Source organism: Mesoplodon mirus (assembly GCF_964341445.2).
Source record: "Mesoplodon mirus genome assembly, chromosome: 11".
NCBI lineage: Eukaryota > Metazoa > Chordata > Mammalia > Artiodactyla > Ziphiidae > Mesoplodon > Mesoplodon mirus.
Window position 1 is genome coordinate 20,344,426 of NC_138987.1, and position 27,862 is coordinate 20,372,287.

Genomic DNA, 27,862 nt, shown 5'->3' on the forward strand with positions numbered 1-27,862 from the left:
TTCAACTTGACCCTAGCAGGCAGGTTTGCCCGAGGCGCGGGACGAGGCACGGGTCAGGTTTCGCGCGGTTTTCCCGACCTCCACGGCCACGCCCGCCTGAGGCGAGCCCGGCCCAGCTCCACGCGCAATCCTCACAGTCGAGTCCTCCAACGTCCCAGCATTCCCCGCGCCCGTACCATCGAGAGCAGCTTCCGGCGTCGCTGGTGTAGGTGGGTGAAGAAGGAGCGGGCCTTCGCCGCCCTGTCTTAGTTCCTCGCGCTCTCTCGGGCAACATGGCGGGTGTGGAGGAGGCAGCGTCCTGCGGGAGCCACCTGAATGGCGACCTGGATCCAGACGACAGGGAGGAGGGAGCTGCCTCTACTGCTGAGGAGGCGGCCAAGAAAAAAAGACGGAAGAAGAAGAAGAGTAAAGGAGCTGCCACAGGTAAAGGGAGTTCTTATGTTTTCCTAGTCCCCGCCGGGATGGCCGAACGGCTCGACTCAGGCCCGGCGGGGCTGACAGGGACTAGGGACTTAGAATCCTGGACTGATTCCCAGGACTGAACGTGTGTCCGGGCCGAGCTGCAGATTCCCAGTCCCGGGGAGAGGCGGCTTCTCGCGTGGTATTAGGGACCTGGTGGGGGAGGGGTGGAGAAGAGGGTGCCTCAGCTTCTGTGGGGTCGTTGGGCCGGAGCCCCTGCATTGCCGGCGCTTAGCTCCCACGCAGACGGGGCGACGGACCTGAAGCCGTGCCCAGGGCCCAGCCCTCTCACCTTCCTCACGGGTTGGCCTCCTCCATAAAAATCTGGTTCTGACCCATACTGCCGCCTCCTTGCTGGAGCAACGTGGGACATATTTTCGTTGAGGGTTGGGGGTGGAGTAACCGAGTCTTAGGGCCTCAGCAGCACCTCCCCCCACCATCCCAGTTTACGGAGAGATTTGTGTGGCGCGCTGCCCTTTTGGGGGGTGTGTGTATGTGTGTGAATGCCCACGCGCTCTTGTCACTGAGTAGTAATAGCAGGATGTGTGGTGGTGGTGCGACTCTTCACCTGCCTAATCCCACAGTATCGTCAAGCTTTTGGGCTTTTAGGCCTGGATTATGATGCCACTTGTAGGCAGTCTGGGTAGGATATTCTGTGGGTCCGAATGGAGCTTCTCTGAAATCTACTGGTAAGGCAAGGAAAACAGCTGAAAGCTTTCAGTTGGATTATATTATGAGTTAGAAACGTAACTGTTTGATTGTGAGAAGTCAGTGTTTCTGTTGCATCAAGGCCTTGGTTTTAGGAAGAGTTATTTGTACTGTTAAAATCAGCCACAGAAAGAGTGAGAGGACAGTGGAGAAGCCAGAAGTGATGAAGTGGAGTTGAGAGAGGTTAGAGAGGGCTAACCTGTATCCTTTTGAAATTTTGACTAGATGGGAGTTGAAAGGGGAGAGCTGTAGGGGCTAGGACGCTTCCAGAGCAAAACTGAATCCCAGGACATAGTCTGGTGGCAGTTCCTGGCTTTCAGATGAAATCCAGACCCTTCAGTTTGTCCTTTTAAGGCGTTTAGCAGACTGACCCTAATATATCTTTAACAGTTGTATCTCTCAGGATAAATTCTCTGCTGTAGCCAGCATGTCACTTCATTATGTGCTACATGGTAATACTACCTCTTTTTACGCATACATATTACTCCTATAGCTACATTCTTATCACTTCTACTGCAGGGCCTGCTCTTGTGCTTAGCTGTTGGAGAAGTTTGTTTTTTATTAATGGAATATCGTTTCCTACTTATTTTTATTTTACCCAGCCCGGCTTGACAGTTTCTTTCTTCCCGAACCCCTGAAGCCCCCAGGGCTCCACAGAAATCCTCTAACTAAGGCCTTCAGCATTTATGGCCCTTCTTAAGTCCTTGCTTGGTTAATAAATTATTTGTTGTAGTCTAATTGTTAAATACTTTAAAAAAGTTAAAACTACTTAAGGGTAGGGAACAACTTACAGTTTAGCTCCTAGCACAGAGAATGTGTAATGAGTATTTTGTTGAATGGGCAGTACCACTTAGATATGGAAGATTTTTCTGTCATTAAATAAATTTTATTCTGCTTCAAGTAATGTTTCTGCTTTTGTTTTATGAACACTTATCAGGAAGACTTAACGTGTTTTTTAGAATCCTTAGAACATATTCTAGTGGGAAGATCTTTATTAGATTTGATGTATGTTATTATATTTGATCAGCAGAGCAACAGGAGCCTGATAAAGAATCAGGAGCCTCGGTTGATGAGGTAGCAAGACAGTTGGAAAGACAAGCATTGGAAGAGAAAGAAAGAGTTGATGACGATGAAGGTAAATGGTTAATTTGATTTTTGTGGTTAGGAAAGCAAGAAAATATGACATTCTTTAACCAGAGTTGCTTATTTGTCCATATAGTCCAATATTCTCTGATGTTTTACTTAACTGATGTTAAAGCCTCAATGTCACAGATGAAAAGGAAAATGTATTTAGTTATTAGCAACTCTTTAAAAAGTTGGATATGTTGAATGCTCAGATAACACAGATCTCAACTTTAAAAATGTACTTAACAAAAGGCCGAGTAGTGGGTGAGTATTAATAAGATAAAATTGAATGACTGTTTATTTAACTAACTTTTATTGAACAAATAACATGTACTAGGCACTATCTTAGGATACTTTCATCCATTCTCATTTTACCCTCACAAAAACCAAGCAAACAGGAAATGATAGTTATATGATTTGCCCAATGTGACACAGCTAGTTTGTGTAGAATAACAGAGCCAGAGTTTCAAACCTAGCACCTGATTCCAAGTCTATTCCTTTTACTCTATCAAAGGTACTTCTCTTTATTGTCAAAGGAGCATGTTGGAGTGCTTCTCAAATGTATTATGAATTTCCTGACCCCAGATCCTTGTGGTATTTTGGAGCTTTTGCCAAAGATTTCTTTAAAGACAACAACTCTTGGAATTGCAGGAATTGATGCGATCAGTACGACAGTGGAGGGAGTGATTAGTTAGGAGGACTATTTTTATTTTACAGCCTCTTTTGGCAGAAGAGGAGATAGGGCTTTCCCATTCTTAATTATCTACTGCTATGATCTACTGTTCTGCCTCAAGCACTGCCAGCTTGGGCTTATGCCTTCCAGTCCTTAGCAGCAAATACTTGCTGTACTTTATCATATTAGGATAATGCAGAGCAGTTGTTTTTCCTTTAGAAGGATAAATTCTCTGCCTTCAAGGAGCTTACAGTCAAATTTAGTGGAAAAAAGTGCCAAGAATTGTTACCAAACTCAGACACCAGGTTGCAGCAAAGGAAAGTACAGCATTTATTGCAAAATGCCAAGCAAGGAGAATGGGCAGCTCATGCCCAAAAGACCTGAAGGCTTTTAGAGAAGGGTTTTTAAAGGCAACATTAGAGGTGAGGGTTGCCAGGTTCCTGATCAGCTTGTGGACATTCTTCTGATTGGTTGGTTGTGCAGTAACAGGGTGACTTTTTGGGAATCTCAGTTATTAGTTTTCTGTTTTCAACTGATCTGGAGTCTGTGTGCTGGTGGTCAGCATACAGCTAACTTTTTCCACCTGGTGGGGGGGTTAGTATCTGCAAACCAACTCCAGGATATGGTTCAAGATATTATATGTAGCCCTTGAGGAGAAACTAAAGGTCCTTTGTTTTTATGGCCAAACTATTATTATTTAGTCTTGTTTGATCGTGTTTCCTTTGTTTTTGCATTCTTCTCACGTCTCTGATTAAATTTGCTCTTTGGAACTCAGGGAAAGCCTAGGAGTCTAAAGCTTTTTTACAAAAGAGGTGAGAGACTTGGGGTCTGTCCCCAGGAAGGCCCCACAGTATCCTGCTTGGTTTCAGATTCAAGGGAGTAGTTAGCTTTTCCTTTTCCTTAAGCAAATCTCTTGTCCATTCTGCCTTGGTTTATGCTTCAGATTATAAACATATTTTGAACTCTTAACAAGAAAGGTATTTGTAAATTCAAGGTAATATAATAGGTTGCTGTTGACCCACTGTGTGTAGAATATCAATCACAGTGCTAATTTGAAGAGAGTGCCTGCCTTGTTTCGTTGCACCTCTGCAAAGTTATATGAATCTCTTGACGTTGAAGGAGGAAATTTTGCTTGTCAGAATGGAAATCTTCAGTGTACTAAAGAAGATTTTAGGAATTATCAGTAGCTTTCTCCAGTTTGGGTTCATCGTTTTCCTAATTCATTTTGATAATCAGGATCAACCAGTACTATTAAACTGTTGTGAGAAGTCTTTGAGAGGATGGAAAGCTAATATTTCAATGCTTTTTTCTAAAGGAAAACTGATTATTGGGGAGAGACAAAATATAGAGTTGGAAAGATATACTGGTATCTGCAATAAAATTTATTGAAATTTCGGGGGCTTCCCTGGTGGCGCAATGGTTGAGAGTCCGCCTGCCAATGCAGGGAACGTGGGTTCGTGCCCCGGTCCGGGAAGATCCCACATGCCGCGGAGCTGCTGGGCCCGTGAGCCATGGCCGCTGAGCCTGCGCGTCCGGAGCCTGTGCTCCACAACGGGAGAGGCCACAACAGTGAGAGGCCCGCGAAACGCAGGAAAAAAAAAAATTATTGAAATTTGGAGGTGGAATTGTGGGCTGAATGCTGATGGAAAGCTCATTGGAAGGAATGGGACTTAAAACCAAACGAAAGAGACCATTTGGGGGCAGGACAGAGTGTAGTGAGCAGTGCAAACTGCCCTCATTATGAGACGATTCATTGAGGGAGCTTTTGAGCAATTTTTTTCCTGTCTTTCGTTTGTTTATTCATTCATTATTTGTTTCCTTCTGGTTTTATTAAGATAAAACTGACATACAGTTCTGTGTGAGTTTAACGTATACAGCATAATGATTTGACTTAGATACATCATAAAATGATTACCAAAATAAGCTTAGTGAATATCCTAGTTATTTGCTCTTAGTTATTTTAGTTATTTGTGGGTAGATTAGCATACTTCAGAAATGATTGTTGAAATTTATTGAGCAGCATTTTTAGAAATTCAGACACTTAGGTCTATTTTTGATATCTTTATTTAAAATATTTTAACTCACTTTAATCATGGTCATAATCGTATTCTTTATTTTTTCTCAAAGTTTAAGTGTATGGTCATTGAGCTTCAAGCAAAGTTGTTGTGAAAACCGACAGGCAGATCATGGCTATTTTGTGTATTCTTTTGCCAGCTGTTTTTTGAAATAGTTCTTATTTTTGGTCATCGGGTTCTTTTGAAAATCTGAAAACTATGAACCTAGGAAAAGTAGAAATATTTTTGTAAACAATTTGATCCAGAAAGAAGAACTCTTTTTCTCTAATAACAACTATGCAGGAAAAGATATTTTGTTTGTTTGTTTGTTTGTTTATTTTGGCTGCGTCTGGTCTTAGTTGCGGCACACGGGATCTTCTTTCTTTGAGGCATGCAGGATCTTTCATTGCGGCGCATGGGCCCTTCGTTGCAGCGTGTGGGCATGTGGGCTTCTCTCTAGTTGTGGTGCACGGGCTTAGTTGCCCCTTGGCATGTGGGATCTTAGTTCCCCAACCAGGGATCGATCCTGAGTCCCCTGCACTGGAAGGCGGATTCTTTACCACTGGACCACCAGGGCAGTCCCAGGAAAAGATATTTTAAAAGATGAGACCCCACTTACCTCTCACTGGATTAGGAATCAGGTGATATTCTTGCTTCAATTTTGCTATTTATCTGTTAGGATTATCTTGGTCATGTCCCTTAAACATTCCTTGTTACCTCATAGCGTTGCTTTAGGATCACATGAGGTCATGAAATACAGGTGTTTAACTGCAAAGCATAAATAAACTTACTATTATTATTTCAGATGAAGTCATATAGTCATTATTACAGGTATTTCAGTAACACTAGTGATTTTTCTTTGCTTTAAAAAAAGATGTTATTTAATACATGTTTTATTCTTAAAAATATCGGAAAAATTCTTTTTGTAGAGTAAGTCAAAGTAAAGTTTACTAGTGCTTTTGATTGCACAAGTCAAATTCTGATACTTAAAGCTAGCAATATACAAAATTCTAAGAGTATTGGGTCATCTTTGTTGTATGCTATTTAAAATGCACTCTGTGTGTGTGTGTGTGTGTGTGTGTGTACTTGTCTGCTTGTGCTTGTTTCATCCCTCTGCTTATAAGGCTTAAGTGATCTTGACGTGTCTTTTCTTAGATGGAGATGGTGATGGAGATGGAGCAACTGGAAAGAAGAAGAAAAAGAAGAAGAAGAAGAGAGGACGTTAGTGTCTTTAGTTAATCCTACTTGCCACATTAGAAGTGGTTATTAACCAGCAGGTTTGAAGAGTAGATTTGAAGTTGCTTAAGATCCTGGTATATGTTAGGGAAATAAATGTAGGCTTAATAGAGGTAGAATTTAGTGAAACTCACAGCTATTTGGCAAGTACTTTGGTTTAACAGTCTTGTTATTTTCCTTAGCTGTTATTCAGCCAGGGGTTGTTAATAATAAATTTGTTGTTATTTTACTGCACATTAGGGATGAGTTCCTAAAAACTTTATAATTTAAAATTTGAATAATTCAAATAATTTTGTCAGTGATGACTAAAGTAATGCCACCAAGTGGTAATAGGATAAACATAGTTTGCAGTTCACCTGCCAGTTTTGGTATTACGAGATTCTTGACAAATATTTAATGAGGAGTCCCATTATTTAAAATTTGTGTGTATGGTGAATTTTTATTAATAACATGTATTGTAGTATTTCAAATTCACTTAAAATATGATCCTCCTTGTATTTTGTTTCTATAAATGATATAACCAAACATCTTCATAGACCTGAAGCTCTTAGGGAGACTAAGGGGAGACTGTATAGTATTGGGGAATAAAGGTTGGGTTGAGAATCAGAACAAGTTCTAATCTTGGATGCCCTTTGGTTATTGGGGACCACTGAGTGTCTGGCTAAACCTTCCTTTAAAATCTTTAGGCTGAAATTTTATGAATGAGAATATTGAGGGTTTGACTTTCATTTTTATCTCTGGGTTGAAATACTTAAATTATTTTTTTAAGAAACCTATTGGCTTTGCCAGCCATTCCCCTGATATGTCCCTAGGTGGAGATGGAATAGCCTTCTTTCTAGTCAGGCATCTATCCTGGTTAGATCCTTCTAATCAGGATGTCAGTTCTGCCCCTAGCATAATCTATTTAATGAGCACAGATTACTTGCATTCCAGGAATCTCCAGGTATTATGATGTCATGTTCCTTCCATTCAAAAATTGTTTGTAGTGTGCTTGTGAGACGTATTACCTGAGAATGGCTTGAGAAAGAAAGATCTATTTCTCCAAATACTCTAAAATTGCTTCCTAATGAAGGTAGATAAGCAGGGAGGAGCGTTAAGAGGCTGCTTTGTACTTGCCCTTGGTAGAACTCTTCCACTGACAGATGTTTTATTTTGATGCCATCAGCCTTTGTTGTGTCTCCTCTGAGGATGTTGTTGAACTTACTGTTCATTATATTTCTTTATGAGCAGTCTTGAGAGACCCTTTTTTGTCTGGTCTTAGTATCAAGAATAATTGTGCTTTTCCTGAGTAGTTAATGTGTTTTATTGCAGAAGCACCATGAACTATGCAAATAACCTAGCCTTTTTTTTTTTTTTTTTTTTTTTGATACTGGCTACTAGAAGATTTAGAGCCAAATCTGGTTTTGTATTGGCCTTATTTCAGGTTCTATTTTAGGTTCTTTCTGTGTTTTGATTTTTGCTCTCTGATTTGCTTTGAATGTCTCTTATTTGTGTAGGCTGTCATAAATCACTTATGAAATAAGCCAAATACTGTAATCAGGGGCAGTTTACTGCCCTCATTTTCCTCATCTATAAAGTGAGAGAATTGTAAGTGATAGTTAACAATAACTGCAATACAGATATTTATAATTATTCATAGTTTTAGATAATAACTTGGACATAGTACGTTATAAGTTTCAAAGGTTATCCAAGATTTCATCTAGTTCCTCATTTTGTAGATGAGGAAAACCGAGGCTTGGCGCATTTAGGCATTTGTCCAAGTCACAGCTAATAAGTGGTAAAGGCTAGGCTTCAACTTATTTCAGTGACAAATTCTTTATTTTTTCTCTAATGAACTTTTTGAGTCCTTTAACTATTTTGTCTTAATAATTTGTGGACAAGATAAAAGCCATCTTTATTAGATTTGTAAATGAAATATAAAGCTGAGGATGATAATACTTTGGCTGACAGAAATCAAGATTTCAAAAGAAAACTGAGACAATAGGCTAATATTAACAAGCTGAAATTTAAATAAGCATATATAAGGTTAGTATAAGGTGATAGAATCCTAAGGCTTTTGAGTGCTTATACAGTGTGAACCAAAAAGCTAGGAATCTTAACCTTTCAGTAGCAGTAGGATTTTTAGAATCAACAGTGTATTATACTAATTGTACCTTATTTGAACTATTAATAGAAGTCAATTCTAGTACCAACTTAAAAGGAACACTGACAGGGTTGATGAATATGAGTGAAAGTGTTAAGAACCACATCCCTTAAAGTGGTTTCTCATCATAGAGAGGAAGGAAGCAGTAGAAATGAAAAATAAATTTTTTTTAACTGCAAGGAGTTAAGTAGCACTAACAGATGAAAGTAGCAGGGAGATTAGTGTTGGAAGAGCTTTCTAACAGTTACAGTTCTCCCCAGATGAATGTATTTTAGCTTGGGAATAGTGATTGCCTCCACTGTCAGGCACTTAGTGCCATCCGTCAGGGTGTTAGAGGATTCCTGGATTTGAGTGTGAAGCTAAATTAGATGACCTCTAAGGTTGTTTTTGATTTCAAATTCTAAACGTTTCCTCTTCGGAGGAACCTAAAACAGCATTCCCCAAGTTTATTTGTCCATAGAACACTTCTAAACATTACATAAAAAAGAGGAAAATGGTGGGTGTTTGTGAAATATTGAATATTCAGATTAAAAGAGGGGACCAAAAAATGGTTCTGCAGATAAATGATTTGGCTCAGTAAATTGTCAAATTTTTCTTTATATGCGTCCTTTTGTTTCCCATTGCAGAACAAAAAAATCTAAAATATATGTTAAAATTTCAGATAAAAACCCATAAGACTGGTTAAAATCAAAAGAAAACCACACACTTCAACTCAGTAGTTGTTACATGCTGCAGGTATACATTGAAAGTCATATATTATTGCATTAATTAAGTCTTATGTAACTTCCTGACATTCCTTGGATACAGCACTTGTTACTAAAAGAAAGTTCATTGTAGAATAAGAACTATATAAGAACTAGTTCTTACGCATTTAAACAGATTTTTAGAAGACACATCTCTAAATATTTTTAAAAAGCATTTTGGAACACTGGTGTCTTAGAATATAGTTTGGGAAATAATGTGTCCTTAAAACATCTGCTAAGTACTGTAACTTTTTTCAAGTATCTGGAAATTTGTATATGGCTACCTAAAGTCTTTTAGCCCTGGGGTATGTATACATACTAACATACTAAGTATGTATGTATACATAGTATACATACGATGTATACTAACTTTTATACATAATATACCCTTGGAATAAGTTTTTTACCTATTTTATTAATACATAATAGCTTGATATTTTTACTTTATCGCTATAGGATTTCTTTTTTATTTTCCTGTTGCTTCTTTGATTTTTATTTGCGAAAGCCAGCCTCTGTATGCTATTCCATTTCCAGTATAGTAAATGAAGACAAAAACATTAGAAGTGTTCTTTGTGCCAAGGCATATACTGTTTAAATACATAATGAAGTTCTGAGGAGTTGAATATTTTTATTCCCAAGTAATTAATTATAAATCAGGAGGTGGCTATTGTGGTGAAATATCTTCTGTTTTTAACTGTAAATTGATACCAGGGAGGTTCCTTAAAGTCAGGACATATAATAACTATTAGGAACTGAGAAAAACTAATGCTAACTGCTTAATTTTGTTTTTAACTACAGAAGTTAATGCTTTATTTGTATCTCACAGCAAAAGTTCAAACAGACCCTCCCTCAGTTCCAATATGTGACCTGTATCCTAATGGTGTATTTCCCAAAGGACAAGAATGCGAGTACCCACCCACACAAGATGGGTAAGGATCATAAAATAACTTCCAGTTTGACTTTTGAAAGTTGTAGTTTAGCAATAAAGCAGATTTGATTTTTATTAGGGCTTTGCTCCACTACCTTAATAAAAAAGCTTATGAATTTGTTGCAGAGAAGATACAGTAGAAGCCCTCTTATCCAAAATGATTGGGACCAGTAGTTGGTTAATCTTTATTGATAAAAGTTAACTTAAAACAAACATTTGTTTTTCATCATTCTTGATCTTTGAGCATGGATTGCATTGAACTCCACTTTTTTTTTTTCCATGGGCTGAATCCATAATGCACTGTCTGGTCTGTTCCATTTTGAGTTTCTGTGAACAGTAAGAACTAAGTAATCTGCGGGCTGATGCCTATATCTACATTGTTTTTTTTCCTGAAATCATTTACAGTTCCATTTGACAGAAGTATTTTTTGACGACTTGCCTTTATTGAAACTTCTCTGAGTAGTCAATTTAGTTTTCATAGAAACAATTCTTTTTATGTAATGTATAATTAAACTACATAATTACAATAACAAGTACAGATGACTTACACTGGTTTGGGCACAGATAACCTGATTCTTGGAAGTGTTCTGAAAGAATGCATTTTATTTGGTTAGCAGACACTTGAAGTGGCATTATGTAGACTAGTTAAGAGCCTGGAAGCTGGGACCTAACTATCTGCATTTGAATCCCAGTTCTGACACTTATTAGCTTTGTGACTTGGGCAAGTAATTTATCATGTCTGTGCTTTCATTTCCTCATCCATAAAATGAGCTCTTCATAGGGTTGTTGTGAGGAATAATAATATGTAAAGCATTTAGAAGAGTGACAGACACATAGTAAGCATTAGGTAAGTGTTAGCTGCTATTATTATTATTCAAAACAGGAACCTAGCCACTAGTATTCAGACTACAGTGGGCATTGGTCTGTATGGTTTACAGGGGGATCAGGAGCATTGATTGGTTAATTCAGTGGTTGCAATAGTTGGTTAAGAAAGCTTCTACTGTAGCACTGTTTCTTTGACCTGTAAAGACATCATTGTTTTTCTTTAAACTTAGAAAGGAACATGATGTTATATTTTATGGCATGGGCATCTTTTCTTTGAATTTGAATACATCAGTCACTATCCCTGTCTTAAAACATTTATTTTTAAAGTGTCACAAACATGCAGTTTTATATTAATTACATAAATTTTCATAGTACATATGATGTGATATAATCTTTTTAATATAATCTTTTTTTTTTTTTTGCTTGTTTCCTCTTCCTTCCCGACCCATGTAACCACTTAGCAGGTAGCCTTCCATATGTTTTATGCTCATGTATGTGTACATCTATCTCTGTTTGTGTAAGGAGACTGTTTTGGTTATTATTTGTTTACAAAAACAGAATCGTAGGCACACTTTCCTCCTCCATGCCTTGCTCATCGGGGCTGCATCTTGGAAGTCCCTCTAAGTCAATCAGAATAGCTCTGTTATTCTTTTGAATGGCTTCATAATCTGTGGCATGAACATACCGTACTTCATTCCACCATTTTGTAATTGATGAGCATTCACTTTGTTGTTTTTTTTGTTGTTTTTTTTGCTGTTGTAAACCATTTGCAATAAAGATCTCTCTTAAGTATATACATATACATGTATATATACGTATATGTGTTTGGGAATACACATGTATATCTCCTTATGTGCTGGCAGTTTTATTATGTGATAGTTCTCCAGGAGTGGGATTGCTGAATCAAAGAATATATTAATACTTTATGATTCCCAGATTGCTAGTGATTTTTGAGCATCTTTTGATTATTGGCTTTATTCTTTTGCTCTTGCAGAAGTTTAAAGATTATACTTTTATTTTTTATTGGGGTATAGTTGTTTTACAACGTTGTGTTTCTGCTGTACAGCGAAGTGAAGTAGAGTTCCCTGTGCTATACAGCAGGTTCTTATTAGTTATCTATTTATATATATTAGTGTACACATGTCAATCCCAATCTCCCAATTCATCCCACCCCCACCCCCCACTTTCCCCCCTTGGTGTCCATACGTTTGTTCTCTGCATCTGTGTCTCTGTTTCTGCCCTGCAGACCAGTTCATCTGTACCATTTTTCTAGATTCCACATATATGCGTTAATATACGATATTTGTTTTTCTGACTCACTTCACTCTGTATGACAGTCTCTAGGTCCATTCATGTCTCCACAAATGAGCCAATTTCGTTCCTTATTATGGCTGAGCAATATTCCATTGTATATATGTACCACATCTCCTTTATCCATTTGTCTGTTGATGCACATTTAAAGATTTTATGTAACCGTATATATTCATATTTTGTACTTCTGGGTCCCTAGCAGTCTCTTCTATGTTCTCAAACTCTAATTTTTTGTTTTGCTACGTCTTTCATCGGCCTAGACTTTTTTGTCTCAGGTTGGGAGCGCTGATTTACCTTCTTTCAAAGGAACGGCTAGGTGTGCTAGAATTGTTTCTCAAGTAGTTCATTCTATTTCATTGAATGACCACTTTTGCCATATACTATTCTCTTTTTTTTTTTTTTTTTTTTTTTGCTGTACGCGGGCCTCTCACTGCTGTGGCCTCTTCCGTAGCGGAGCACAGGCTTCGGACACATGGGCTCACAGGCCCAGCCGCTCCGCGGCACGTGGGGTCCTCCCACATCGGGGCACGAACCCGTGTCCCCTGCATCGGCAGGTGGACTCTCAACCACTGCACCACCAGGGAAGCCCCATATACTATTCTTACATAATGGAAGTCTGTTACCTTATATAATGGAACCAATTTCTGTATTATTTATTCTATTCCACTCATCTATTTGTCTGTTTCTATACTAATGCTGTTTATTTTGATAGTTTGATAAGTCAGTTGTTTCTCCTCTGCCACACAACCCAACCAAACAGTTCTTTTTTTACTTTTCTCAGCTACTTTTGGTCATATTTTTAGTTTAAATACACATACCCACAGAAAAATGCCTTTCTTATTGGAATCACATCATATTTATGTATGTTTCAGAAAACTGACACTTGTATCACATTGACTTCTCCATTGTCGTCATATATTTTCCACCTTATTCTGATTTTTTTTTTAATGTAGGTCCTGTCCCTTTTTTGTTAAGTTTGTTCTTAAGTGTTCTATTGTTTTGTTACTGATGTGAATGAGATATTTTAATTCCCATTTCCATTTCTGTTTTCTTATTGCTAAAGGGGAAGAAAGCCATAGATTTCCTATACTTGTTAACACACTTAATATTTTTAACAACATGAATATGGTGGAACACTTGAAGTAATGTTCAATACAAGAAAAAATAATTGAGATTTTGTAAATCTTAGAAACTACCTTTTCCTTTTTGCTATCATTTTCTAATGCAAACTAAACATTGTATAGGTGGAATAAGTTCCGTTTTTGAAACAATACAGGAAGATATTAATTATATATTATAATATCTCTTGGGATAATACTTTTCTAAAGTATTGGAAACAATGTTGTGTGCTGTCCTGGAGAAATACAAAAGAAATTAAGATACTGTGGTTATGTTTGTTCTTTAATAAATCTCAATTTTTTTGAGATTCATATAATCAGTTTTGACTACTTGTAAATAGATTACAATCAATATTCTTACGGATTTGGTAAAGTATTAAATATAGTTTTGTATCTTGCCTTCCTTGATTGAAAATTACATGAATTATTACAAAGAACTTACCTGTGTAACTGCCACCCAGATTGAGTGCATTATGTTAACTTTTTATTTTGAAGTAATTTCATACTTAACAGAAGTAATTCCATTCTGTGAGACTAGTACCCAGAACTCCTGCGTACCTTTCTCAGAGTATCTTTAACATTTTGTCACATATGCTTTATCGTTCTTAATCTCAGTGGAATATGACACTTATGTATAATATACAAATAACACTCCATTTTCTCCTTGGAAGATAGAAAGATAGAAGGCAAATGTGGAAAAATGTTATATTGGTGAATCTGTACACATACTGTTTTTCTGAAGTATTTGAGAGCAGGTTGTGCATTTTGGGGTGGGTTACTAGATAAGTAGATATTGTGTCCTTTTCAGGGTTGTCAAATACGAAGGCACACGATGTCAATTTCTTTCACTTGGATAAGGTATTAACCAGTTTCTCTATTATATCATTATTGTTTTTCCTCCTGTAATTAGTAATTTGTGGGAATTTTGAGAATGTAAATATCTCATTCCTTAGGAACATCTTCCTTACGTGTGGAAATCCATGATTTTTTAATCAGTTTTTAGTAGGATGGTTGTTGCTGCTTAAAAAAATTCAACATTCTGCGTGCATTTCCTGTGTCATTAAAATTTTTTGAAACCAGTTTTAATAGCTATAATGCTGTTCTGTTCTGTATCTAGCATAATTTTATTACCTGTTACCCTATTTTTGAACATTAATACTGTTTTCAGTTTTTTGCCACTAGGAAAATTTCTGTGATGAACATCTTGGTACGTTAATTGGATCTGATTTTTCCCTTTTTCTAGATCTCTAGAAATAGAACAAAGAATTATTTTGAAATTCTTGATATATATTTCTAAATTCAGTAGGCAATTTTTTGAGACACTTGTTAATTTTACAAGCAATACATGTTCATTTTAGGACAGTTAGGAAATACAGATAAGCAAAAAGAAGAAAGTAAAAATTTCCTTAATTCTGCCTGTGATTGAAAACCACTGTTTACTATTAGTTTTACTGTATTTGATCACTTGGTTAATTTGGTGACAGCCAGCTGTTTCTTTTTTAAAGGTACTTTGTTCTTTTTGCAGTTTCCAGGTAATCTGTGGGATACTTTGGTACTGTTGGAAAATCCATTTTTAAAAACCTTTCACTTAATTATTTTAATATCCATTGATGATCCTTGCTTTATCAGTTATTTTGTGAGGACTTAATAATGGTGAATTTCTAATTCTGTCATGCCTTCTACATTTATTTGCTGACATTATTCTATAAGAAGAATTTTCCTTAACCAGCTGGGGATCAACTATAATTTCTTCTTATAGGCAGTTAAACATGCTTTCTCTCTCTCTCTCTTTTTTTCTTTTTTGGGCCATGCTCCGTGGCTTGTGGGATCTTAGTTCCCCAACCAGGGATTGGACCCAGGCCTTTGGCAGTGAGAGCCCAGAGTCCTAACCCCTGGACTGCCAGGGAGTTCCCTTTTTTTTCCTCTTTAAATACCAATATCCAGAGGAAGGAATTGGTGTCATATCTGCATCATTCTTAATTATTTCTGGGCTAAAGATTTTTTTTTTTTTTTTTTTTTGTGGTACGCGGGCCTCTCACTGTTGTGGCCTCTCCTGTTGCGGAGCACAGGCTCCGGACGCACAGGCTCAGCAGCCATGGCTCACGGGCCCAGCCGCTCCGGGGCATGTGGGATCTTCCCGGACCGGGGCACGAACCTGTGTCCCCTGCATCGGCAGGCGAACTCTCAACCGCTGCACCACCAGGAAAGCCCTGTATTTATTTTATAGATATGCATTTTAAATGGTTTTTGTAAATGTGTCATATAGTGCTTTAAGAATGCATGTATAATCACTTTTAAGTTATCTGCAGTGAGTTCAGAAACATGACTCTTAGAAATTAATAGATACCTTTGTATCTTTTGGTTTTACTTATATTTTTCTGCTTTTAATACATCCACCAGTAAAGATGATGAAATATTAAAAAGACTCAGAAATATCAAGGGGTGTGATGAATTTACATACTCTATATTGTTATTATTTTAAAATATTTATTTATTTATTTTTGGCTGCGTTGGGTCTTAGTTGCGGCACGTGGGATCTTTCATTGTGGCGTGCAGGCTCTTCATTGCGGCGCGTGGGCCCTCTAGTATAGCGTGTGCACTTAGTTGCCCCACAGCATGTGGGATCTTAGTTCCCCAACCAGGGATCGAACGCATGTCCCTTGCGTTGGAAGTTGGATTCTTAACCACTGGACCACCAGGGAAGTCCCTATATATTCTATAAACACTTCCTATAAAGATTCTCTTTCAAGCAGTTGTTTTGATAGTTTTGTTTTACAGACATAATTTTTTTTTAAAGCATGCCTCACCTGACTCTCAGTTTAACTGCCTTTTGGAATAATTGGTATGACTTAGAATGATTTTTTTCATCTTATTTATAAATTTTTGTTAAATAGACTGTCAAAAATTCTAATTTAGGTAAAGGGAAGACTCCTTCATAATCTTTCTTTTTCATTTGGGCCTGTAATTATAATTATAGACCCTGGCAGTAAGCTCTCGAATATCTCTAATGACTTTCAACTTGAACTGAAGACTTAGCAAAAGAATTTATTTAATTCAGTTGATTGATAGTTCTTTACTAACAATGCAGAACATTCTATAATCTTTTGAAGAATCCACTGCTTCTAAGAGTTAGCCAGGGACTTTTCCTGGCGGTCCAGTGGTTAAGACTCCATGCTTCCCCTGCAAGGGGTGCGGGTTCGATCCCTGGTCAGGGAACTAAGATCCCACATGCCACCCTGAGGCCAAAAGAAAAAAAAAAAAAAAAGAGCCATTCAACCTTCAGAAGTGTAAGATAGTCATGAGATCTATTGATTTCAGTATTGGGTATCTTTATTGTATTATGTTCTGATTCTAAAATGTCAAATAGCATTTGAAATTTAATTACACTTATGTTTTAACCTATAAGAAGTCGATTTGAAGAATCTTAAGGGTTGGACTGAGGAGACGAAATGGGAATTGATAATGACCAATTCCCTTTTCACATCCCTACATGCGTAATATCCATCAGTTCCCTGTGGACATAGTCTTTTATCTTACCACCCTAGAGTAAATATTAGTTGATATTTTTACTTTCCACAGAAATCTTGGCTTTTGAAGCAGAAGGTGCTTTCAGACTTTACTGTCAGGTGTGGCTGTAGGTATATGTGCCAGGATTATGGTCCATGTAAAAAGATGAAGAATTGTGATTTATTTTGCTTAAAGATTGATCTGAGAATAAAGCTAGTACTCTTGTGCCTAAGAATGATTTATTCTTAGAATGTTTGGATTCCTGGTTTTCAGGAAAGATTTTTGGACTTCTGGGAGAGACAGGGCTAGAGTTACAACTGGAGGTCAGGAAATTGTGGCTTGTCTGTCCGGGCATGGAGTGAGCAACTCTTAAGTGTACTGCAGCTGAAAAAGGTTGAGTCACATCTTGAGAATATACTTTTTAAAGGATCTTATCCTGTTACTTTCTGCTCTGAGGGTGTTTGTTTGAATACTTTGATTACAAGTTGCCTCTTAGTTTTTACTATTCCTATAAAAGTAATTGATAGCACGTTTAAGTATGTAAGGGGTTTAAAATTGACCTTAAACTGATAATATTTCAGTTTTCTAATAACATCAGTAGATAGATCCAAAATATATTTCCAAACAGTAAATAAGCTATAGAAGCCTCTGTGACTCTTAAATACCCTCAATTTCACATAGGACAGCTCCTTTGGGCCTTTGTAGCAAATCAGAGGAAGTAGATGTTGGCACAGGTAGCTGCTGCAATAGGAAGTAATAATAATGAACTTGATGCTGACACAGAGAAACTCTGAAAGCATTTTGGGGCATTAACTTAGGGGGCTGTAGTTTAAAGCAGTTGGGTAAACTCTTTTTTGTAGATGGTCATATTGTAAATATTTCAGGTCTTGAATGTTAATTCACTTCTGCTGTTGTAGCATGAAAGTAGGTATAGATGGCATATAAATGAATGAGCATAGCTATGTTGCAAAAAAATTTTTTTTAACTTTTTATTTTTTAGTTTTATTTTTGTTTATTTATTTTTGGTTGCATTGGGTTTTCGTTGCTGTGCACAGGCTTTCTCTGGTTGCGACGAGTGGGGGCTACTCTTTGTTGTGGTGCACAGGCTTCTCATTGCAGTGGCTTCTCTCGTTGCGGAGCATGGGCTCTAGGCGCGCGGGCTTCAGTAGTTGTGGCACGTGGGCTCAGTAGTTGTGGCTCACGGGCTTAGCTGCTGCACGGCATGTGGGATCTTCCTGTACCAGGGATTGAACCCCTGTCCCCTGCCTTGACAGGTGGATTCTTTTTTTAAAAATTAATTTTATTTTATTTATTTTTGGCTGCATTGGGTCTTTGTTGCTCTGTGTGGGCTTTCTCTGGTTATGGCGAGCAGGGGTTACTCTTCGTTGTGGTGTGCAGGCTTCTCATTGCGGTGGCTTCTCCCGTTGCAGAGCACGGGCTCTAGGCACGCAGGCTTCAGTAGTTGTGGCTCGTTGGCTCTAGAGCGCAGGCTCAGTAGTTGTGGCGCACAGGCTAAGTTGCTCTGCGGCATGTGGGATCTTCCCGGACAAGGGCTCGAACCCGTGTCCCCTGCATTGGCAGGCGGATTCTTAACCACTGCGCCACCAGGGAAGTCCTGTTGCAAAAAAATTATATTTACAAAACAAGTGCCAGGCTGGATTTGCCTGCAGGCTATAGTTTGCTGACCACTGGCTTTGAGGCAAATAAGAGTTATTTCTTGAAGGCATCACTCTTATACTAAGTATAATTTATACTTCCGTGATCACTGACTTGTGAATTCTGTATTCAGTATTGCTTAAGAATCTGTGAAAGCTGTAACTTTAAAAAAGATTTTCACTCGAAGCAGTTATTGTTTTTGAAATGTACTGCTTAAAAAGGGAGTCAGTAGGGCTTCCCTGGTGGCGCAGTGGTTGAGAGTCCGCCTGCCGATGCAGGAGACACGAGTTCGTGCCGCGGTCCGGGAAGATCCCACATGCAGCAGAGCAGCTGGGCCCGTGAGCCATGGCCGCTGAGGAGCCTGCGCGTCCGAAGCCTGTGCTCTGCAACGGGAGAGGCCACAACAGTGAGAGGCCCGCATACCGCAAAAAAAAAAAAAAAAAGGGAGTCAGTAGATCTTCTCATTTGCAAATACTGAATATAAAAATCTGTTTGTTATCCTTGGCAGTTTTCAAATATGAGCCATCTCCTTCAAGGAAGATTACCTCTAACATATATACAATTAGAAAAATCCTGCAAAAGCACATAGTGTTTTATGTTTTGAGTAAGGTATATGCAGGTTGCCAGGTCAAGTCTTTGGATTAGTACTTGCCCTGTTGGTGAAGTTAAATGTTAATATTTGGTGCATCCTTAAAATTTATATTAGCTCAAGGGGAAGGATGACTTTTTTTCCTCCCCTCTGCTTTGTTTCTAGGACTCTTTTCTGACTTTTCTGGTTCTCTACTTTTGTGTTATTTTATGTGGTGTAGGGTATTAGTCCCTCTGACTATGAATAAAATCTCACTTGAGGATTTTTTTTTTCTAAGAGTCTTATGAAAGGTTTAACTTGATTAGGTTTGGTTGTACTTGTATTTCAGAAACTTTGCCGACTTCTAATAAAAGAAACTGAATATATAATTTTTTGTCCAAAATATCTTAGTGTATTTTTATCTCTCAGCTGTTATGCTTATTTTTCTGTTTATTAAATGACTAATGCTATACTATGCATACTATAAAGGCGAACAGCTGCTTGGAGAACTACAAGTGAAGAAAAGAAAGCACTAGATCAAGCTAGTGAAGAGATTTGGAACGATTTTCGAGAAGCTGCAGAAGCACATCGACAAGTTAGAAAATATGTCATGAGCTGGATCAAGCCTGGGATGACAATGATAGAAATCTGGTAAAAGGGATATGTTTTTGTAAGAACGTGATAAAAAAAATGGTTTAGAGCTAACTCTCCAATTGTAATGTTTGGCTTTCATTATGTAACGCTTTGCCAAAAAACTTTAAGTGAAGGTTCTAGAAATACCTTCTAAATTCTTGTAGCGTCGATGTAATGAGGAAACCGTAAGAGGACATTTGCAGCTTCACTCACCCTATTTTGTACTCATGTACTCTCATGTGTACAAATGTACACATTACTGATTCTTATTTTCTGTTTGGAAATCTGTTACTTTGCTCTCCAGTAAATCGTATTAAATTAAAATTCTGGGACACAAAACATTTATAATGCAATGAAGAAATCAATAAAAGTAATTATTTCTCCAGCTTTCCCCTTGAGAAATAATAAGCTATAGGGCAACTTAATACTCTGATCCCAAGAATATTCAAAACATGCAGCATTGAGAAAATAAAATGTAATCAGCATTTAAATCAGTCTAAGTCAAGAATCTTATTTCCTGGTAAATCAAGTTGAAAGTGGATCATGTTTTTCTGTTTCTCCAGATTTCTAGTGGAATTAAATTCTCTTTATTTTTTAGAGATGAACTACTGTGTTCATAACGTCAAAGGACTGTTATTTAGTCCCATGCAGAAAGTGCTCAGATCACTCCCAGAAAGTAATTTAAGAGTTTTAGTAAACTTTCTGGAGTTGATGAGCTGTAAGGTATATACGGGTAGGAACATAAAAGTAAACGAATTCCTTTTTTTTTTTTAAGTGAAAAGTTGGAAGACTGTTCACGGAAGTTAATAAAAGAGAATGGATTAAATGCAGGCCTGGCATTTCCTACTGGGTGTTCTCTGAATAACTGTGCTGCCCATTATACTCCCAATGCTGGTGACACAACAGTATTACAGTATGATGACATCTGTAAGATAGACTTTGGAACACATATAAGTGGTGAGTTGTTAGAAATAATTCCCACTCCACCCTCCTCCTGAAAACTCTACTCTTGGCCCTGTTGGGTGGGGCTGTAGATACTGAACTCTCACGTTTTCTTCTTCTTTTTTTTTTTTAAATAAATTTATTTTATTTATTTATTTATTTTTGGCTGCATTGGGTCTTTCGTTGCTGCGCGCTGGCTTTCCCCAGTTGCAGCGAGCGGGGGCCACTCTTCGTTGTTGTGCGAGGGCCTCTCACTGCAATGGCTTCTCTTGTTGTGGAGCACAGGCTCTAGGCACGCAGGCTTCAGTAGTTGTGGCTCACGGGCTCAAGGGCGCAGGCTCAGCAGTTGTGGCACACGGGCCTAGTTACTCCGTGGCATGTGGGATCTTCCCGGACCAGGGCTCAAACCCGTGTCCCCTGCATTGGCAGGCAGATTCCCAACCACTGCGCCACCAGGGAAGCCCACGTTTTCTTCTTGATGCCTCACTCTTCAGTAGAGCTGTGTTGAGGTCGATTTTGAGATTTACTTTAAAGCATCCTACTTAGTGGAGTACAGTGAAAACTATTGGGTAATTGAGGTTTATTACCTATTGTATCAAGGCATGAAAAATAGAATCTTACATCTCATTCAGTTCATTGTTGTAGACATTTTTTATTCATATAATAACAGAAAACATTTACTTAGAACCTTTGAGTTTACCAACCTTTATATATAATTGTTAACTTTTCTATATTCTCTCCCAAACCCTGTTAGGTAAGTACCTTTTACTTTCACTTAACAGGTGAGAAAGCAAAGCTTAGATTTAAATACTTACCTGAGGTTTTACTAAATTGGAGAAGCTAGTCTGATGGTTAGTGTCCTGTGGACCTATACATTTTCTCTGCCCACCGTGCTCTTCCTTAGTTCCCCAGGCTTTTCTCACTTTGATTTGTTTCTGTTTATATTTTTGTATAACTGCCTGGGTGAATATTGAATTGGTGCTGTCTTGAAGTAGTATATACCAACCCTGGAATTAATTTTTTCATTTCAAAACCTTTGTATAACTTACTTACACTTTTTTTCCCTTTGATTATGATTGCTGTCTGGGTACTTGATGTGCTGCCTTCATTTGAGCCCATCATTTTATGTTTCTGTTAACTAGCAAGGTTAATTAATAGAGTAGATACTATAAAGTAGATCATTTGACTAGCTGATAAGTAAACTTAAAGACAAATTTTCTCTTTCAGGTAGGATTATTGACTGCGCTTTTACTGTCACTTTTAATCCCAAATATGATACATTATTAAAAGCTGTAAAAGATGCCACTAACACTGGAATAAAGGTATGTGAACTGTAAGCACCATTTCATTCAACATATTTTGAGCACTTTATAACCTGTTTGGGTTATGTAAGACTGGTCCACCACCCTTAGGGTTTTAAGTGGGTTATTGTAATACAGTGTATGGAAGGCTTTTATAGAGGAAGTCATTTCTGCTTGTCCCTTATTTTAAGATATTAAGGAGTTAAGTTGCTATAAAATTCTGCACTTTGAATAACAGAGTATACATGATTCTATTTTTAGTGTGCTGGAATCGATGTCCGTCTATGTGATGTTGGTGAGGCCATCCAAGAAGTTATGGAATCCTACGAAGTTGAAATAGATGGGAAGACATATCAAGGTATGTTCTCTAAAAATGCATCTTATTTTGAAATGTCTGTGACCTTGGCAGAAATAATTTTGCAAGATAGTGTTGAGTTCTTTCTTTAGATTAGCTGCTTCATCTTTATCTCTTGGGAATTGGGAACATAAAGAGGAAAAACAAGGGAAATGACCTGTTCACGGTAGGAGTTCTGTGGTAGCTAGCTGGTGGGAATTGTTGTCATCTACCCTGGTAGCTGGTAAGAAGACACCTGGGGATTTATCCAGGATGGCTGAAATGTAGGCTAGATTTTCTGTGACTAATCACAGGCTCAGACAGAAGCCAGAGGCCCTTTCCATTGATGACTCTCCCCACCTTTTTTTTAAGTTGAATTCAAAATTTAGAGGCCAGTTAATTCCTTGTGTGTCCTTCCTTTAATCTTATTCCCCTTGCTGCCTAGTCTTTCCCAGCCAGTGCCTGTGTACACAATCCCAGAATCACCTGTGCTTTCTGGTGTTGTCAGTCCAGCCTTTCTCCAACTCCCAGGGTTTATCTGACCACTTTCCAGCCACCATTCTCCTTCCTAATCTGTGCTCATGCTCTCTGTAACTCCTGTCTTAAAAACTTTCTTATAGAATGTTTCCTACATTTCCTTTAACCAAATCCTGACTCCTTTGTAATCTAATTTAGCATGGAGACTCTCACGCTTCCTTGTCCCTCAGTAAATTCACATCATTCACCATTCTTTGCATTCCCCTGTAGATACTTTTGGCCTGTGGTGTTCTACCAACTGCACAGTGGTTCTTCCTCTTAAACCTGACACAGAGCCTGTCCTTGTTGCTCTCTTGCAGATCCTTAAACCTGTGAACGTGTGTACAAGTCAAAAATTCTTAAGACTTCTCACACTTGGATGGGAGGTGTTACGGGCTAATGAAGAAAACATGCTTTGGGGTTAGGCAGGTCTATCTTTGAGTTTAGATAAATTCTGTCACCTCTAAGAACCCAAGTTTCTTTTTAAAGAGTTTTTTTTTTTTTAAGATTTAATTTTATTTATTTTTGGCTGCATTGGGTCTTTGTTGATGCACGCAGTCTTTCTCCAGTTGTGGCGAGAGGGGGCTACTCTTCGTTGTGGTGTGTGTGCTTCTCATTGCCGTGGCTTCTCTTGTTGCGGAGCTTGGGCTCTAGGCATGCAGGCTTCAGTAGTTGTGGCTCGTGGACTCTAGAGCGCAGGCTCAGTAGTTGTGGCTCATGAGCTTAGCTGCTCCGTGGCATGTGGGATCTTCCCGGACCAGGGATCGAACTGGTGTCCCCTGCATTGGTAGGCGGATTCTTAACCACTGCACCACCAAGGAAGTCCCTCTAAGAAACCCAGGTTTCTTTGATTGTAATAGGATTCAAGATACCATGTTTTGTTTTGTTTTGTTTTTGAGAAATATAAATTTTATGACAGTGCCTGGAATTTATTAGTATTCAACAAATATTTGTTGTTTCCCACTCCCAGTTTTGAGATCGGTGCCACAACAAATACGTATTCACGTCTCTCTCAAATCATCTTTCCCTTCTATTTTCTCCTAATTCTACAACTTTGGTTGGCATGTGGTCTGCCTTTCAAGGATATTAGGTGACAATTTGACTTAATGTTTAGTCACCACATAACAGTTCTAGCCTGCAGTGTTGGAATCCTTAATATCTACTTTCTTACCTCTTCCACTAAGCCAATGCAACATTTTAGGTTCTATCATTTCGGTACCCACCTTTTTTACGCCAGTTATTTTGTTGATCAGGGTTCTTAGTTGAGGGTGACAGAATTCATTTTTACTGGTTTAAGTGTAAAGAGTATAGACAAATCATGATATTGGGAAGGTGAAGAAATGGACTGTAGGCTGAACTTCAAGAAGCAATTCCCAAAAACCACATAACAGAACTGGGCTGGGCCATCAAGGGAGTGGTTTTATTTACCTTGATCAAGAAGCTATAGAATTGGAAAATTACCTTTATAGCCATTCGTTCCAGAATTAGCCTGCCACTGTACACAACCTGTATACTATAAAAATGGATACCCCCGAGCCCTGCTTCTTCTATGTAACTTAGTTATATGTGTTAGGTTGGTATGGCTAAGAAATCTTTTTATTTAAATGTGTTTTTGGTTGGCCTGGGGAGTCAGTTTGTCAGGTGTTAGAGGAATAATAATGCTTGCTGAATTTTAAAATAAATTTAGCTTATCGTTTATATAAGAAGGAAGTTTTTTGTTTGTTTTTTTTTTGCGGTACGCGGGCCTCTCACTGTTTTGGCCTCTCCCATTGCGGAGCACAGGCTCCGGATGCGCAGGCTCAGCGGCCATGGCTAACGGGCCCAGCTGCTCCGCGGCATGTGGGATCTTCCCAGCCCGGGGCATGAACCCGTGTCCCCTGCATCGGCAGGCGGACTCTCAACCACTGTGCCACCAGGGAAGCCCAGAAGGAAGTTTTTTTTTTAAGAGCTAATTAAGAGTCTTATTTTTCTGTACCACCCCCTAAATTTGTAATATGCTTGTCATTATTAAAGATTTGAAAAAAAAACCTTGCTACCTAATTCTGCCCTAGAAGAATGGTAACTCACACTGAAGATTCTAGCACTGTAGAACTAGATTTTTTTCTTTTAACCTTCATTGTGGAATATAATAAAAACTGAAAATACACACAATGTAAAACTTCAACTGAACAATTGTAAAAGTTATGTACCTTACCCCTTGACAAAGAATACTGCCAGCATTCAGAAGCCCCCCCTATTCTATATACCCCTTCTCAGTTGCAGAAGCCTTCTTCTAATAAGCCACTGTCTTGAGTACTAAGGATTGGCATTTCCTTTTCTTTATCTTTACCATTTATTATGCATCTCTAAACATTAGTTTAATTATGCTTAATTTTGAACTGTTTGTGTGTGTGTATGGAATTGCACCGTATGTATATAATTTTGCCGCCTTTTGCTCATTTGGTTTTATTTCAGGTCAGTGTATCTGTAGCTTTTCATTTTTATTGTTGAGTAAGTGTTGCGTTGTGTGAATGTACTCAACAATTTGTTTATTCTATCAGTGATCCCAGGACCTTGGGATTGTTTAGATTTTCTTTTTAAACATTTGAAATGTTGATGTAATAATAAAATTTAAGGTTTCTTAGTTCTATTATTTTGACACAGAATCGTCATTTTCAAATTACCTTTTGGTCCATAACCATGAAAATACATATTTTTCATGTTTGTAATGCTTATATACATGATATTTTATGACTGTATTTTTATTAACAGTAACTCCCTAGATGGACCCCCATCATGTCCTCATCACATAGTTTATTCTTTTTCCATCATTTTCCCTACTCCTTCTAGTTTTTAATCAGTAACATTGCAGTATCCCAGTAGTTTTCCAGTTTGTATTTAACTATGTTAATGTGGGGTTATTTAATAGAGCCATACCTGTTTGTGCTTTTAGAGACCCTGAATAACTTTTTTTTTTTCTGTTATGCCAGTGAAACCAATCCGTAATCTAAATGGCCATTCAATTGGGCCATATAGAATACATGCTGGGAAAACAGTGCCCATTGTGAAAGGAGGAGAGGCAACAAGAATGGAGGTATGTATGCCATTAACACTGTTCTTTTGTGAAGCATTTTGACTTTTTTTTTTCTACCAAACTATGAAGCTAGTAGTAGTTGAGTATATAGTATGTTGAACAAAATTAATTTGCCGTCCATACTCACCCTGACAGGAATTGGGCTGTGTGAGTGTGCAGATTGTGTCTGGTCAGACTGGGGCTCAGTCAGCTGTGGAAGTGAGGCATGTCAAAGGTTCATTCAACACTTGGTGAATATTTACTGAGCATCTCGTAGGTGCCTGTCTCTTTAGTAGGCACTGGAATGTATTCAGTAGTAGCGAACAAAATTCCCTGCTCATGTAAAGCTTACATTTTAATAGATGACACAAAGACCAAAAGTGCTAAGGAGATAAAACAGGAAAAGGTAGATAAGGACTACCAGGTATTGGGACTACCTCAGCCTGAAGTTGAGATGGGAATTGTAATTAGTTCTGAATTTCTGAATTTTTCTTCTCTACCCTTGACCCTTATATATGTATTTTTAGGAAGGAGAAGTATATGCCATTGAAACCTTTGGTAGCACAGGAAAAGGCGTGGTTCATGATGATATGGAATGTTCACATTACATGAAAAATTTTGATGTTGGACACGTGCCAATAAGGTGAGCGACTGTAGTTTTTATATGACTGATGAGTTTCTCTTCCCAGTTAACAGCATTTTAAAAAGTGTGACGGACATCCACAGTGGCACATTCATAAATGCACAGTTCTATGGCCTAAAAATAAGTTCTGTGGATTTCTATAATTCAGCAGAAAAATTCTCCTGTTAAAAATTTTAATTGAGATGAGAATGATGTAAGTATTGTCTTCATATCCAGTTTCCAACAAGGGTAATAATTTCAGAGATTATCATTTTGCTGGCATTCCTAGGTTTTTGTTCTTAGTATTTTCTCATTGGTAAACTTTATATTTTTATTTACTTTTTTTACTTTTCGGAGATGGTTGAAGTGTCTACTTTTTGTTCAGGTCTTTCAGCTTACTGCCGAAATTTCCCCCAAAAGGGAAATTCCCACCTTCATACTATTGATGAGTCTGTACTTGGAATTTAACACACACATGCATAGACACATAAATATAAGGTAGCCTTCATCTGTTCTCCTATTCATCTGCCATCTATAATTGGGTATTATACATTCTGGTTTTTGAATGTTGAAAGAGGCAGCAAAAAAGAGTTTTTTGAACTTTAATTACTAAGTGAAGTCATAGCTTTGGTTTGAGTTTTCCTTAATGAGGGAAATGAGTTGCTAACTTTTTAGCCAACTGTTAATCTTGGATTTTCTTGTCTTAGGCTTCCAAGAACAAAACACTTGTTAAATGTCATCAATGAAAACTTTGGCACCCTTGCCTTCTGCCGCAGATGGCTGGATCGTTTGGGAGAAAGTAAATATTTGATGGCTCTGAAGAATCTGTGTGACTTGGGTATTGTAGATCCATATCCACCATTATGTGACATTAAAGGATCATATACAGCGCAGTTTGAACATACCATACTTTTGCGTCCAACATGTAAAGAAGTTGTCAGCAGAGGAGATGACTATTAAACTTAGTCCAGAGCCACCGCAACACCTTTTATTTTCTAAGCTTTGTTGGAATACATTATACCAGAATTTGCAACGTGTTGTCTGTTTAACAGTGGACGTATGTCATACTTTTATCCATGTTTAAAAAGGAAGGAATTTGATAAAAGGCAAACCATTTAATGTAATTAACCAAGGAAAAAGCTTTCAGGACTTTGAAATGTTAACTGTTTTCCTTCTGTCTAGGAAATGCTATAAAGCTCCAATTAATTAGGAATGACCTAACACATTTTGTTTCAAACACCTAAGAGATGCTTTTCAGATATTTATATTGCCATATTCTTAATTGAATGCTTTGAATGACTACATCCAGTTCTGCACCTATACCCTCTGGTATTGCTTTTTAACCTTCCTGGAATCCATTTTCTAAAAAATAAAGACGTTTTCAGATCTGAGAGCTACATTTCAATGT

At 38.0% G+C, this 27,862-nt stretch overlaps 1 protein-coding gene across 2 annotated transcripts; it reads left to right on the forward strand.

Annotated features, from left to right (window-relative positions):
- The first annotated feature begins 177 nt into the window (after positions 1 to 177).
- Positions 178 to 27,845, forward strand: METAP2 (methionyl aminopeptidase 2). Of its 2 annotated transcripts, none has more exons than XM_082636023.1 (11): positions 178 to 423; positions 2,198 to 2,302; positions 6,175 to 6,240; positions 9,968 to 10,070; positions 19,544 to 19,705; positions 20,463 to 20,644; positions 21,857 to 21,951; positions 22,192 to 22,288; positions 25,750 to 25,853; positions 26,360 to 26,475; positions 27,162 to 27,845. In XM_082636023.1, exons 1-11 carry the CDS (start codon positions 273 to 275, stop codon positions 27,412 to 27,414), a joined length of 1,434 nt encoding a protein of 477 aa, XP_082492149.1. In that variant the 5' UTR covers positions 178 to 272; the 3' UTR covers positions 27,415 to 27,845. The 2 variants fall into 2 exon arrangements, with proteins under 2 accessions (XP_082492149.1, XP_082492148.1); XM_082636022.1 differs by having other exon boundaries at positions 179 to 423; positions 2,195 to 2,302.
- Positions 27,846 to 27,862: the final 17 nt, after the last annotated feature.

Excerpts from the sequence above, each read along its gene's own strand:
- METAP2 (XM_082636022.1), top strand. The coding sequence starts at position 273 with ATGGCGGGTGTGGAGGAGGCAGCGTCCTGCGGGAGCCACCTGAATGGC. Across the intron at positions 6,241-9,967 it reads GAAGAAGAAGAAGAGAGGAC|CAAAAGTTCAAACAGACCCT; the intron begins GTTAGTGTCTTT and ends TGTATCTCACAG. Across the intron at positions 26,476-27,161 it reads GTTGGACACGTGCCAATAAG|GCTTCCAAGAACAAAACACT; the intron begins GTGAGCGACTGT and ends TTCTTGTCTTAG.